This window comes from Piliocolobus tephrosceles, chromosome 11, assembly GCF_002776525.5.
Source record: "Piliocolobus tephrosceles isolate RC106 chromosome 11, ASM277652v3, whole genome shotgun sequence".
Classification (NCBI taxonomy): domain Eukaryota; kingdom Metazoa; phylum Chordata; class Mammalia; order Primates; family Cercopithecidae; genus Piliocolobus; species Piliocolobus tephrosceles.
The window spans coordinates 126,548,868-126,563,290 of record NC_045444.1 but is presented as its reverse complement, the minus strand read 5'-3'; the positions used below and the strand labels follow the sequence as shown (position 1 = coordinate 126,563,290).

At 60.5% G+C, this 14,423-nt stretch overlaps 1 protein-coding gene across 1 annotated transcript in view; it reads right to left on the bottom strand.

Annotated features, from left to right (window-relative positions):
• Nucleotides 1–5,262: 5,262 nt before the first annotated feature.
• Nucleotides 5,263–14,423, bottom strand: part of GPC1 (glypican 1) — a 31,957-nt gene continuing 22,796 nt past the window's right edge. The window contains exons 2-9 of the mRNA XM_023228755.2: nucleotides 14,053–14,211; nucleotides 10,669–11,060; nucleotides 9,831–9,996; nucleotides 8,586–8,716; nucleotides 8,357–8,476; nucleotides 8,122–8,255; nucleotides 7,669–7,844; nucleotides 5,263–7,265 (exon numbers count right to left, since the gene is read on the bottom strand). Of these exons, the coding sequence (XP_023084523.1) occupies nucleotides 7,033–7,265; nucleotides 7,669–7,844; nucleotides 8,122–8,255; nucleotides 8,357–8,476; nucleotides 8,586–8,716; nucleotides 9,831–9,996; nucleotides 10,669–11,060; nucleotides 14,053–14,211 (1,511 nt within the window). The 3' untranslated portion in view covers nucleotides 5,263–7,032. The remainder of the gene's footprint in view (nucleotides 7,266–7,668; nucleotides 7,845–8,121; nucleotides 8,256–8,356; nucleotides 8,477–8,585; nucleotides 8,717–9,830; nucleotides 9,997–10,668; nucleotides 11,061–14,052; nucleotides 14,212–14,423) is intronic.

Below are 14,423 nucleotides of genomic sequence, written 5' to 3'. Positions count from 1 at the left end.
AGTTTCTTTTGATGGTATTTTTTTGTTTGTTTGTTTTGAGATAGAGTTTTGCTCTTGTTGCCCAGGCTGGAGTACAGTGGCAGAATCTCAGCTCACTGCAACCTCCATCTCCCGGGTTCAAGCGATTCTCCCACCTCAGCCTCCCGAGTAGCTGGGATTACAAGCATGCACCATCATGCTCGGTTAATTTTTGTATTTTTAGTAGAGACGAGGTTTCACCATGTTGGCCAGGCTGGTCTCGAACTCCTGACCTCAAGTAACCTACCTGCCTCAGCCTCACACAGTGCTGGGATGACAGGCATGAGCCACCATGCCCAGCTGTGGCATCATGTTGGCCTGATTCTTTATTATTCATAGAGCCTTGCATTGGTGTCTCAATTTGAAGGAGCAAACACCTCTTTCAGCCTTTACAGACTGATTTTGGCAGATAAAGATCTATTGGGTCTCTGAAGGGATTGCCTCCAGGATTAGTTTAGTCACATGGCTGCTGCTGAGTATGCAGTGGGGTTTGTGGTTGGTGGGCTTATTCAGGATTGGAGCAGGCATTGATCATGTCTGGTCCCTGGGCAGACTGGACTGCCTCTAAGACTTTGAGGAATAGGGCTAGCTCAGGGACAAGGGTGCACTCAGTCACTGGGTGAGTTCCTGACAGACAGGACTGACCCCAGACTGTGGTTAAAAGGGGATGAAACCAAGTCACAAGGCTGCTTTAAGGTTCACAGCTGAGACTGAGGTCTGTAGGCCTGCCTCTGGGGGCACAGATGGGCATGCCTCCTGTCAGGTTCTTGGGATGGGCAGGACTGCCTTCAGACCATGGCTGAGTGGGGCTGGAGCTGGGTCACAGGGCTCTTTCAACCTGTGTAGTTGTAGATTGGTAGGCCTGCCTCCCGGCGTGCGGTTGTAGATTGGTAGGCCTGCCTCATGGCGTGCGGTTGTAGATTGATAGGCCTGCCTCGTGGCGTGCGGTTGTAGATTGGTAGGCCTGCCTCGTGGCGTGCGGTTGTAGATTGGTAGGCCTGCCTCGTGGCGTGCGGTTGTAGATTGGTAGGCCTGCCTCCCAGCCTGCGGTTTGTAGTTGTAGATTGGTAGGCCTGCCTCCCAGCGTGCGGTTGTAGATTGGTAGGCCTGCCTCCCAGCGTGCGGTTGTAGATTGGTAGGCCTGCCTCCCAGCGTGCAGTTGTAGATTGGTAGGCCTGCTTCCCGGCATGTGGTTGTAGATTGGTAGGCCTGCCTCCCAGCGTGCGGTTGTAGATTGGTAGGCCTGCCTCGTGGCGTGCGGTTGTAGATTGGTAGGCCTGCCTCCCAGCCTGCGGTTTGTAGTTGTAGATTGGTAGGCCTGCCTCCCGGCGTGCAGATGGGCTTGTCTCTCAGTGATCCTTGGGTGGGCAGGACTCCTCCAGGACTGTGACTGGGGAAGGATGGTGTAAACTCAGAACCATTTCAACAACTTTTGTGGGATTTTGTGGCCCAACTCAGACAAGTGTCTCCCAGCAAGTCCTTGGGAAGGCAGGACTGCTTTCAGACTCAGCTGAGGGGTTGCAGCTGACTTACAGGGCTATTTCAGAATCTGCGGTGGAACCAAGGTTGGTGGGCCTGCCTTCAGGGGGATGGACTAGTGTATCTTCCAGGAGGTCCCTGGGCAGAGGGTTCCTGTGTCAGGAGAGCCAAACAAGGCTGTTGTTGAGTCCATAGGGGGATGAGGCCATTTCTGGATACACAAAGGACTCCATTTGGTGAGCCTGCCGCCTGGGTGCAAACCTGCACTCCTAAAACAGCCCTTCTCAGCTGGGCTCCATCAGGGTTTCACAACCTCCTACCAGAGTCCTGAGGTTCCCACGAAGGCACTTTTGTGTGTGGATGGCTGCCAAATTCTTGTTGCAATGGGTGGTTAAAAGCAAGGGGGTCCCCTATGCTGCCAGCTTGCTGACGTTACTTCCACTTGGTACTTTTTCGAATCTCCTTATTTTTTCTTTTTAAAAATGGAATTGTTCTATCCTTATGGTTTCTATTTCTCCCCCTTTTCTCTTTGGTAACACAAAACACTTATTTTGTAGACCATTTCAGTCTGCTCTATCTAAAGTTTGCAGGGTGCTGGCTCTGGTGGTGGGTTTTTTTTGCATTTTGAAATTTTAAAGAATCTGGTAATCCCAGCTACTTGGGAGGCTGAGGCAGGAGAATGGCGTGAACCCAGGAGGCGGAGCTTGCAGTGAGCCAAGATTGCACCACTGCACTCCAGACTGAGACTCCATCTCAAAGAAAAAAAAAGAAGAAAAGAATTTGAGCTCATGTCACTGAGGCCTTGTGATTTCTCTGAGGGAATCTCACTTCTTCACTGTGGACAAACCCTCCAGGTACTTTTGTATTTACTCATTATCTTTTGTCACCAGCCACTGGTTCTTCAAGAAGGAGGATTTTTTTTTTTCTGCTCAGATCCCTGGGTGGCAAAAGCTTTCCTGGCCCATCTCTGGCACTAGGGAGAACTTTGTCGTTTCTTTGAGGTTTGTAGGTCACCTGGGGTTCCAGTTCCAGCTCCCAGCCCTCACCCAGGTCTCTGGACACCCATCACTCCCAAGCCTCTATTCTGAGAGGGTATTTCTGTGCCTGATGCACCACTCTCCCCGCTTCCCATTCAATGAAGCCTCTCACTTTCTTCTTCTTTTCAGCACATGAGGTTTTTAGCTCTTCTGTGACCTGAGATAGGTATTAACTTTGTGAAACTGACTTTTTTCCAGAATTTCAACGTGTCTGTGAGGAAAGAGGGTTATTTTAGCTGAGTCTACCATGTTGCTGTCATCTTTTCAAAGTCAACATTTCCCAGTGTTTGCTCCTGTTTCTTGTAATTCCCACATCAGGACAGTTGGTCTGATTTCTCAGGCCAGTGCTGCATATTTTGACGTTTCCCGTAAGTTTTTTACTGGCTTTTTTTGTGCTTTCTCAGATTGAGTATAAACATGGATTTGTCCTAGAAACCATGAAGGTTCCTGTTCATATTTCCAGGCCATATGAAAGAAAGAGGGAAATGTTCAGACCCACTGGTTTCGCTTTGTGGGGTGGCTTCATTGGGGAGGGGCTCCTGTGCACCCGAGGACAGCTCGCTGGGCAGTGACTGCCTCCAGCTCATCCACAGCCGTGGCATCTGTGACGCCTGTAAGGTTTACTGCCCCTCATCCACTCTCAGGAAAGCTGTGGTGGCCTTATTGTTGGGGTCTCTCAGAACCCCACCTTCCCTAGACTCTACCCCCTTCTTTGATGGCTGTGACACATGCTGTGCCACCAGCCTTCAGTGTCCATTGGAGAGATGGAGGCCCAGTTATGGCCCTTCAGTGATTTCAGTAGTAGCGTAGGGCAGGAGGAAGGTGGACTGAGACGTGGGAGTTAGTCTTCTGTCCCAAACTCAAGGGAGCACTGCGATTATAAATGGTGTCTCAATGGAGGGCCTTGTCCCCAGATAAAGAATACTTAGGGCCACCTGGACAGGAGCAGTGTGTGCACCCACGGGTGTGTCTGAGTGTCTCTGCGTGTATGTGTGTGTACTGTGGATATGTGTGCATGTGTGTATGGACACGTGTGCATCTGTCTACATGTGTGCACATGCACAAAGTGTGTACATGTGCATGCGTATGGGCATGTGTGCATGTGAGTGCATGCATGTGCAGGTGTGTGTGCATGTGTATGGATATGTGTGCTTGTGGGTGCATGCACAGGGCATTGTATGTGTCCATACCTACGTATGCATGTGTGTACGTGTGTGCACATGTGCATGTGTGTGTGCACGTGTGATGGGTGTATGTGTAGAGCAGACACCTATGCTGGCCTGCTGGGGTACCTGCAGATGGTGTGGGATGCTGAGGCCACCCACCGCCGCTGGGCTGGGCTGCTCCCTGCTCATCAGTGTGGGTGGGTCAGTTTGTGTGTGGGTTCTGAATTTCTGTGAGGAACGAAGACAGACTGAAAGCCAGTCCTGGCTGGAGGGAGTCTCTCCCTGAGCAACCTCTTGGGGTAGCACTGGGGTGGGCAGAACTTGGGAGCTCCCTGGTGGTCTGAGGTGTGGCTGGGCAGGCAGGGCTGAGACCGGCCGGGTGCCCCTTCCCACCCACTCCTGGCCTGGTGTTGGTTCTGCATAGAGGGCACATTGCACCTGTGTCCTCCTTTCCCTGACAGGAAAGATGCATTTGCCTCGGTTCAAAAAGGGCTTGTGGAAGTTTTGAAGCAGCTGGGCAAAGTGGTGCCCGGACGCCTGAGATCCTGCCGGCCGGACCAAACACGTCATCCACGACGTCAGCCGCTGATGAGCGTCTGGCTGCTCCCCTGTCCCCTAGGGGTCCCGCTGAGCCCCCGGCCCACCAGGGAGAGGACTCCACCCCACCCTCATTTCCCAGAGGAGGAGCCGGGCTCCCAGAGGGGCCTTGTGGAGGGGCAAGTGAGGATCATGGCTACCAGGGACCTGGCGGCAGCAGATGCTTTGGGGGAAGTCTGTGTGCAGCCCTTGGTTCTGCCCGGAGCTGTGACCTACTGAGCAGTGGACTTCAGCAGCGCGGGGTGAAGCTGCGTCTCCCTCCTGGGGTGCCCCCCCACCCCTCTGTGCTCTCGCGCTCACAAGGGGCCTGGAGGTCCCAGTTGCCAGGGGGCCTGCAGTATTCCTGGGTCCCAGATGATGGAAGCGCAATGTTAAAAATGTTCACCAGACCAACCCGTGCTGGCTGCAATTCTCAATGAAGCAGCTGAGGGACACACCCAGGAGCGGACGCTTCCGCCAGTGCCGCCGTGCCACTTCCCAGCCTCTGGCCATGACCCCACAGGAACAGGAGCGGGGCTACAGGAAGCCCCTGGGGTTACACAGGACCCTCCACCTCGGGAGAAAGGTGGCTGGGGACACAGTGGACCACCAGGGCATCCTTGGTTCCTTCTCTCTGGCCCCTTGGGCATCTGAGGCCAGCTGGCAGGAACCAGAACCTTCCAGGGGTAGAGGATCTCTGTGCTGTGTGTGCCCAGAGCGGGGCAAGAGGCAGGAAGAGGTAGATGGGAGGTGGGACCTGCTGGAGGCCATCTGGGTCTCCGTGCCCTGGCCTCTTCCTTCTCCCCTGCACCAAGGAGAGAGGCGGACAGGCCTGTCTGCCCAGGGCGAGGTGGAGTGCAGCTGGCAGGGGCTGCACGTTCACCCTGAACACGGAAGTGTGGTCCATGCCCAAGCTCCAGACGGACACACGTGTACACACACACACACACTCTCTCCCCCCCGACCCACGAGGCCTCGCCCTGCTGTAGGTCTCCAGCCTTTTATTCATACAAGGACTCAAAAGAACACGTCACCCGCTGACACAGTGGTGGGGGACGTTGCGGAGGAAGGACACAGCAGGCTTGGCCACTGCCCTGACCAGTGACCACTCAGGGCTGCCCCTTCCAGAGATGAGCATAGGGTGGGGTCTGAGCGCCACCCCCGGGCCATCCGTGTGCAGCAGGAGTGCTGCTGTCCTGGCACCTGGCATCACTGTGCCAGAGTCCCCAGCCCACCCTGGTAATGGCAGGGTTATCATGGGGTGGACATGCCTGTGTTGGGGTGCTCCTGAACCCAAAACGTCTAAAGTCAGGTTCCAGAGAACAGAAGCCATGGGGACCTGACCAGCAACCAGGGCCCTCTGCCACTGTGCGGAACGGCAATGAAAAGCAAAGCAGCACTAAGCGGCCTCCTCAGGGTCGGTTGGTTCAGGACAGCTGCCCCCAGACCCTCCAAGTCCTCCTGCCCTTGCAGGACCCCTTCCCAACATACCACCCCTCCCCAGGGCCGCCTGGCAGCTGGGGTACAGGAGGAGAGGGCCCGTCCAGGCCTGGGGCAGAGCCCTGATGGCCTCAGTGAGTGACCGGAGGTCGCCAGGGTCCAAGGTGGGCCCTGCGTCTCTCCGAAGCTATCTGGAAGGAGCAAACAGCTCTCCGTGAACAAGGACAGTAAGTGTCAGTAAATGGATGCACGTTTGGAAAAGCCCTTAACTATCCAGGTCCCTGTCCCCTGCAGCTGGCTGGGTCGGGAAGGGACCTAGGCGTTCCCGTCTGCAGTGCTGGGTCTCACCAGCCACCAGCACCCCTGTGTGACAGCCGAGGGTCACTCTGAGCCCTGGCCTGTGTCACCCTGAACAGAGAAGCCCTGGTTCCTGATCTGGGTGAGGATTGGAGCAAACAGGTCCCGGCTGCTCCTCAGCCCTCACGGTCTTCACGTAGCCCTGGACCCCAGCAAGGCCTGCCCTGTGAGCCCCGTGTGCAAGGGGGCAGCCCACATCAGCAGAGCCCACGCTGCCTCCCTGGGCCTTGGGCCCAGCTCCCCCTCCTCCAGCAGAAGCGCAGGTGGGTCAGCGGCCCGTCATCCACGCATGGAGGCTCCTCACCACAGGTCTGCGGTAGGGCAGAGTCCTCAGACTCCTCAGCACTGGTGCTTTCTCAGGCCCCACCCTGCAGACGCTGGGGCCCCTCAACGGCGCAGGGAGGTGGGGCTGGGCTCTGCAGCCTGCGCTGAGGGGAGGGTATCATGCATCATCTCAGAGGCTGCGCTAGACCCTGGAGGGTGGACACCCAGCAAGCCCTTGTGGAGCTTCTCTGGGGGCTGAGGAGTGGGCCAGGGCTGGCTGGTGGGCTCTGCTGGGAGTCCCAGCGGAAGGAGGCGGGGAGGAAGGCACAGGCTCGCTGTGGGCTCCAGCGGTTGCTTTGAGGCCTCCTCTGCAGGCCTCAAGGGGCTGCTTCTGCAGCGGTGCAGGGAGCTGGGGGAGGGCTGGGCAGCCGGAGGTGCCCCTGAGGTCCCTGAAATACATGGCTTGTGGGGACACTGGCTCCCAGCTGACCTGAGGACCTCATACAAAATTAAAAGGCAGAGAGGCAGGCAAGGCCAGGCCTGGGGACGGGGCCTCTGCACCTGCCCCTGCTCAGAGCCGCTGGCCCTCCCTGTCCCACCCCAGGCCTCTCCAGGCTGAGGTGAATTAAATATCGTCTGTTTTGTATTTTTGGCAAAGTCAGTCCTTGGCCTCTGTTCCTGGGGCCTTGGGGCAGTTACCGCCACCGGGGCCTGGCTACTGTAAGGGCCAGGGAGAGGAGGAGGGGCAGGAGGAAGGTGGGGGGCTGGGGGCAGCTGGCAGCCGAGGTCTTCTGCCCTTCCTGCTCTGACAGGCCTGGGAGGGCATGGGTCAAGGGCGTCCGGGAGCTGGAGCTCTTCCTGCTGGCCCCCCGGCCACAGCGATCATCCGGACAGCCATCACCGCTGCCCGAGCCGCTGCCGTCGTCACCTGGGAAGGAGAGAAGGCTCCGGCAGGCTGGTCCCCACAGGAGACCCCAGGGCAGCATCACCCTGTGAGGACCGCTCATGCCAGGTGACCCCGACATCCTTTCGGTGTGGAATCCCAGGACCAGCAGCACCGGATCCCCGCTGACCCTGAGGCTGGGGGACTCTCACTCCCTGGGGCTGCCTCCCTTGGTCCCTGGAGCCAAAGCTGACAGACATCCTGGCCAGGCCTCCAGGCGCCGCAGAGGTGCAGGGCTCGGTGACCGTGCCCGGGCAGTGTCCTGAGTCACTGTGGTGATGCTGGAGCAGAGGACCCCACGGGTGGGGGAACCTGGAGAGCAGTCACACCCCTGTGGCACCCCCGCCATCCCTGGCCCCTTGCCCGCCCAGTCAGGCCCTGCTCTCACTGGCGTCCTGGAAGTCCACGTCATTGCCGTTGTAGGCGCTGCGCAGCCGGTTGGTCATGATCTTCAGCTGCATGATCTGCTGCCGGATGGTCATGTCCGGCTTGGTGATGTCCACCTCCACCTCGGGGTTGTTGATCTGGTTGGCCAAGCCGTCACCCATGACCTCGGGGAGGTACCTGGAGGAAAGGCAGGCAGAGCCCAGGTCACTGCTCCAGCCCCTGCAAAGGGCCATCACCTGAGCAGGACACCCTCCTGCCCTCCAAGCCTGAGACCCTGGGCCTGAGATGCCCAGCAAGCCTCCAGGGACCGAGCAGAGCCCATGCAGGCCACAGAGAAGTGGGGCTCGAGCCCTCCAGCAAGGGACATGGCCCTGTGCATACTGCACCTGGCCCAGGCACAGCCCAATGGAGACGGCACGGGAGGGAGGGCTGTGCCAGCCAGACGGGCACCTACCGGCCTCTGGCCATCCCGTTCCAGCAGCGGTCATCACTGGCGGTGCTCAGGGCCATCTTCTCGCTGCACAGTGTCCCTGGGAGGCTGATCCAGAAGTCCTGGACGTCACGGAGCTGAGCCTTGGCTTCGGAGACCTGCCGGGCAGGAGTCAGGCCACTGGGTTGCCAGAGCCAGCCCGCCCCCGCCTGTCTGCCTCCCTCATGCCTGGTCCGGTGGACCGGCAGGGGCCACTCACCAGCTTCTCCAGCGTGCCTGAGGGTGGCCTCTCCCGTGGGGCCAGCTTGCCCCGGCGCCGCTTCTCCTCAGGCCCAGAACCCTGGGGGTTGACCTTGGGGTTCCCGCAGCCCTGGATGACCTGGGGAGACACCACAGGGTCCTTGGGGGGCAGCGGGGTCCCTCAAGCCTAATGGAGCCACATCCAGGACGCCCACCCCATTGTGCTCATCATGGCCTCCCGCCCGCACCTTGGCCGTGAGCGTGTCCCTGTTGTCCTGGAGGGCGTTGATGGCCTCCGCCAGCCACGTGTGCACGCCGCCGATGACGCTCTCCACACCCGACGTGCCCCAGAACTTGTCGGTGATGAGCACCATGGAGTCTAGCACAGGCGTTAACACACGCGCACGCAGGCGTCACCACATGTGCATGTCTTCACAGCACAGGTCGGCGTGGGAGATCCCGCGCACGCACTCGGATTGGCCCATGTGACGTGTGCAGGCCACGTGCACTCAGCCTGGCCCACGCCCACATGTGCACATGCGCCACGGGCACGGGTGGACATGCACACACAGAGGCCATTGTGCAGGCTCGCTGGCCTGCCGTGTCTCATGGACGTCCACGCTGGCTCATGCAGGTGTGACGTGTACATATGCTGACTCGCCTCGGTCCAGCTTGTGTGCACACAAGCCCATGTGAGCTGGTGTGTATGCATGCTGGCTCACCTCATGCCCTTCCATGTACACCTTAGTTCATGTGTGTGTTGCATGCATGGTGAGCACATATACAAGTAAAGCTTATGCATTTTGTCAGCTCCCATCACATTAGCACACACGTGTTGGCTCCATGTCACCACATGCTAGCATGTGTGCTGGCACAGATGCATGCTGTCCCACCTCATGTTAAGCATGTGTACGTGTTAGTGGATCTGGATAAGCATGTACATATTAGCACACACGTGTTGGCTCCATGTCAGCACATGCTAGCACGTGTTGGCATAGATGCATGCTGTCCCACCTCATGTAAGCATGTGTACACATTAGTGGATCTGGATAAGCATGTACATATTAGCACACACGTGTTGGCACGGATGCGGGTCAGCCCAGCTCATGTCATCACATGCACACAGGAGCACACACCATACTGGTGGGCACCGGCCTGCTGTGTGTCAGCAAGTGTGCACGCCAGCTCGCATGTGTTGGCCTGCCATGTGACAGTGCATATATGTGTTAGCTTAAGCAAGTGCTGGCCCTCCGTGAGTCACACGTGTTGGCAAGTATGCACACTGAGGTGCTTGCTCAGTGGGGAAGGACAAGAGACGACGACCCCACAGGGCTCCCTCCCTGGCAAGCGGCCCCAAGTCACACACCCTGGTCAGGGCATCCCTGATCAGGTCCCTGGGTCCAAGCCCTGAGCTAGGGACCACCCGCCCCCCAGGACCCCCGCCACACGCTCCCCAAGACAGTTCCAGGCCGCTCTGGCAGGTGGGGGCTCACCCAGGAGATTCCTCCACTCAGTATCCAGGTCGGCCTGGTTGGCGAGGCAGCCCTTGAGCACATTTCGGCAGTAGTCAGGGCAGGGCCTGGCGCCGGGGACTCCCAGACAGTGAGCACAGTAGACCAGCTTCATGACAGCCCTCGAGCACTCCGGGCCCAGGGGGACCTGGGGAGCAAGACAGCCTGAGCCAGACCCCGAGGCCCTGGGCGTGCCCAGCCCCGCCAGCCTCTAATGGAGCCCCAGGGTGGGGGGCTCTGGAGGGACGTCAGGGGAGGCCTGTGCTCTGCCCCAACTCGCAGTGGCCCTGCCTGACTCGCAGGACCTGCCAGCCCTGACGGCCCTCATTCTGATGATCTCAAGGGTCATGGGGAGGCACGAATATCCTCACCCACATGCTGCTGAGGGTACCAAGGCGTCCCACCCTACCTGGGTCTGACACGAGCCAATGGACCAAGGCATCCCCCTGGCCTGCGAGGCTCCGGAGCCCCACCCTGCCCGGCCCCACGCATGTTGTTCTCTTCTGTCTCCTGTGTCACTTCACTCCACAGCCTGGCTCAGCACCAGCCCCTGGCCCTTCCCATCCTGGCCCATGATGGGTCTGGGGAGGGGTGGGCCAGCCCAGAGCCACCTGCCCAGAGCAGGGCTCACATCTGTGGGTGCACCGTTAGCAGGCCGTGGGTAGCAGCCAATGCAGGAGGGACTGAGGCTGCGGGGCAGAGGTCAGAGGCTGGCCAGGAGGTTCAGGGACATAGGGTTAAGTAGGGGGAAGAGGAAGTCCCTTGGGCAGAGCGTGGGGGTCTGGAGGGCCTTCTGAGAGCCCTGGGTGGCTGTGCACACCTGAGCCACCTTCCGGACCACGTCACTGGCCACGCCCAGGCCTTGCACGAAGGAGCGAGCAGCCACGAAGGCGCGGGTGGCCCGCAGGCGCAGCTCTCTTGGGGCCTCCCCGAAGGGCCGCAGCGCCTCGGCCTGCTTGCCCAGGCAGTCCAGGTAGTCATCAGGCAGCAGCAGCTGGGGGTGCAGCTGCTTGAAGAGGCGCTCGAGCAGGCGGGCCCAGAACTCGGCCAGCGTCTCCTCCAGGTGCAGGTTGGCACCGCGGTAGTACAGGCGCAGCTCTGCGTACAGGTCCCGGAAGGCCCTGGTGTTCTGCGTGTACAGCTCTCCGAAGGCGCCCGGGAAGGTGCCCTGCAGTGTCCGCTCTGAGTCGTTCAGCAGATGCTGGAAGTGGTCTGCGCACAGGGAGGGGGCGTGATCGGGACACTGTTTTCCCCGTGACAGCTGGACCAGAGCAGGAGACTCAGCTCGGGAGACCCGCGGCTCTGAGGATACACTCTGAGGTCCTCGGAGTCGGACGCCACACTGCAGCGGCTGTGCGCCCTGTGAGCATCCACGGGGCTCCCCGAGACCTCACCCCCTGGCCTGGGGAGCAGAGACCCAGGTGGCAGGGGTCCTCTCGGATCTCAGGACCTCTGACTGGGGCTCCAGTGGCTGTTTCTGAGCTGAGCCCAGGGCAGGAACAGATGCTCTGTGACTGAGAACACCCAGGGAGGGGCTGCTGGTGGAGATGGGGCCTCACTGGGGTAAGAGGGGCCGGACCGGTCTGTGCTCCCCTGCCAGCCGCTTTTTCTCTCCACCGGTCCCCATCTGTGCTCCCTGTGGCCCCAGCCGCCTGCCCTGTGAATCTCCATGGCCTCTGCCCTTCCCACCGCCCTGTCTCTGCTGCTCTGCTGGGCTTCCTCTCTTTTCTCAGCTTCCGAGATCCAGAAGCCTCAGCTCTGAGCACCCCAGGCCTCAGGAGCCTCCCACAGCCCAGAACCCCAGACGTCTTCCCTGCTGGGTGGGGGACGGGGAGGCACAGGCTCACCCTCGGACCTCCACATGTGCTGCAGGAGCTTTGGGGAAAAGCCCCGTACCCTGTGCCTAGATGGGACCCTGGACTTCTCCATCCCATTTGGAAGTGAGACTTCCGGGTCTGTAACTGCTCAGAGCATCCCTAGGGCTGTGGCCAGTCTTGCCCACAGGCACCAGGGGCTTGATGGCCCACCATGGGGTGCTCCAGGGACGCAGGGCAGAGGCTCTCCTCTGAAGCATGGTGGCTGTCAGGCTTGGAGATCTCTGGACCAGCCCCTACACTGATCCCTGGCAAGGCGTGGGACTACAGGGCTGGCATGGCTACAGAGAGCTCCCAGGCCGCTATGGGGAGGGTAGACGGGCCACGCAGCTGTCCAGCGTCCACCTCAGGTCCTGGCACCTGGAACGCCCTGGCCTCTCCCAGAAGGGGGCAGCTTGCAGTTCATGCATTAGCCCAGACACACCTAGAGGGCCATGGGCCAAACCCAGGTGCAGTCCCCAGCTCTCCCTCCTGCCAGGCCTCATTCAGTTGCCCCTGAAGGCTGGTGAGGGGGTGGGCATGGGGCTCCCAATCCCTGAACACAGCAACCAGAGGCCCAGTCAGGCTCCCCTCCTATACCGCCTCCCACTGGCTCCCACCAGCACTGCAGACAAAGACGGAGGGGCCCTTGGCTGCCCTGGAGGCTGGGAGGGGTCAGCAGCTGCGGTGGGCGGGGGTGGGAGGGGAGGCCATGGGAGGTGGGGGTTGGACAAGACTCCCTGGGGTAGGGGCACAGGTGGGCCTTGGGCACACAGTGGGTCATTTTCAACACAAATATCCCCAAAGGGTGTCTTTGTTTTCATGTCAAAGATAGGAAAGTCAAACAGGAAGGCTGGAGGCTTCCAGAGGGCAGCAGGTGGAGGGCGGCGGCAGGGCGCTGACACGGGACGAGCCTCAGAGCAGGGCAGCGACACTGACCCCCTCAGAGCCAGGAGGAGGCAGGTGGGCAGGACGTCCCCAGGCCAGGAAGATGGTGTGATGGGCAAGGGTCTTAGCAGGAGAGAGGAAGGGGCAGGGCTGGGTGGCACGCTGGGGTGGGAGCCAGGGCTCAGTGACACTGGGGAGAAACTGAGGCCCAGGACAGCGTGGAGGAGGTGAGCAGGGTCCCTACACACGGGACAGACCCAAGCGGCTCAGGAAGGCTCCTGACTCGGGGTGCAGGGGTTCGTTCCCTAGGTCCAGCTGGGCAGGAGGAAGGAGAGTCCCGGAGGGGCCACGAGCGTCCCATGGGCCCCACACCAGGGGGAGGGCTGAGCTCTGAGCGTCGATGTCCAAGTCACAGAGAAGGAGCTTCTGACGCACCGTGACCCAGGTATACGCCACTAGCTGAGGTCCCGCAGCCCTGTGGAAATGGCCTTGGGGGCTCCTGGGGACAGACTGACTCTCCAGGGAGCCTGGGAGACCACAAGCAGGTATCCAGGAGCCGGAGAAGCAGGAATGCTGAGACAAACCCCAGGGCCCCAGCAGCAGCTGCCGTCCCTCACGGCCACACGGAGCCCCTGACGGCCACATGGAGCCGTACGGCCTCAGCTCTCCCTCCCTCCCGTTTGCTCGGGCTCACTGTCCTGGCACCCCAGCTCCGCTGGGACACAGGGGCAGTACCTCAGCCCAGGCCGCCTCCCTCTACCAAGTCCTCATGTTTCTGATCAGAGGTCACTTCATGGGGTCCTCCTGACCCCACACTGTCCTCCTGGAAGTGCCCGCTGCTCTCTGCCCAGACACAAGGTGAGCCCCAGACTGGGCTGAGGAGTACGTGGCTCTGACACAGCAGTTGGCGAGGCCTCAAGGCCTGCAGGGGTCACTCCCTGGGGCCCCAAACTTCTGCCCCGATACAAAGGGCTGAGTGCCACCCCTGGGCAGACCCTGCATTCTGCAGCCCTTTCCCCAGCCCCAGTCTCAGCCCTTACACTGAGCTCCCTGGCTTCAGGCCACCTGGTCCCCCGGGGTGGCGGCCTGGGGCACGTGAGGAGTTGCAGGGAGGATCTGGCCGAGGCCTGTCTCTCTGCAGGTGCTCAGGAGAATCTGCTGGTGACAGGAGCCTCTGCGGGGCTGACGGGACAGGTCCTCTGTCCCCAAACGTGCACTGGGAATGGGCTGAGCACACCCCTAGGTGGGTATCAAACCCTGCAGATCCCTGCCTGAGGGTAGCCCCCAAATCCCAGCTAGGGCTTCAACCCAGCGCCCTAGCCCCAAAGCACTAACTCCCCCACCTCCTCCTGCCAATGCCCCACCCTCTGCATTGACACACCAGGCAAGGCCCAGTGTGCCACCCCCCTCAACCCGATGCACCAGCACCCTGAGGGCCCCGAGCACCCCCGGGAGGCACTCACCATCGAAGCTGCGCAGCTGGGTGGCGAGCATGGCCTGCAGGACGCGGCTGCTGTCCCGGAGCGCGGTCTCCAGCTCGGCACGGCTGCGGTTGGCCAGGTTCTCCTCCATCTCGCTGGTGCAGCAGGTGTAGCCTTGGGGGCAGATCCGCAGATGCTCACCTGTGGGGAAGGGCCAGCGTGAGGGAGAGGGGCTGGGACAGCACCGGCAGCCAGGACACCCTCAGGCTCTCCCGGGCAGAAGGACGGCAGACCCAGGGTGGAGCACAGCTGAGAGGCGGGCCAGCCTGGGGGGTGCCCTGGGTGAAGGCAGAAATGGTGGGAGCCTGGAGGGAGGAAAAGGCCTGGCTTGAGTCCTACAGCTTCCCATACAT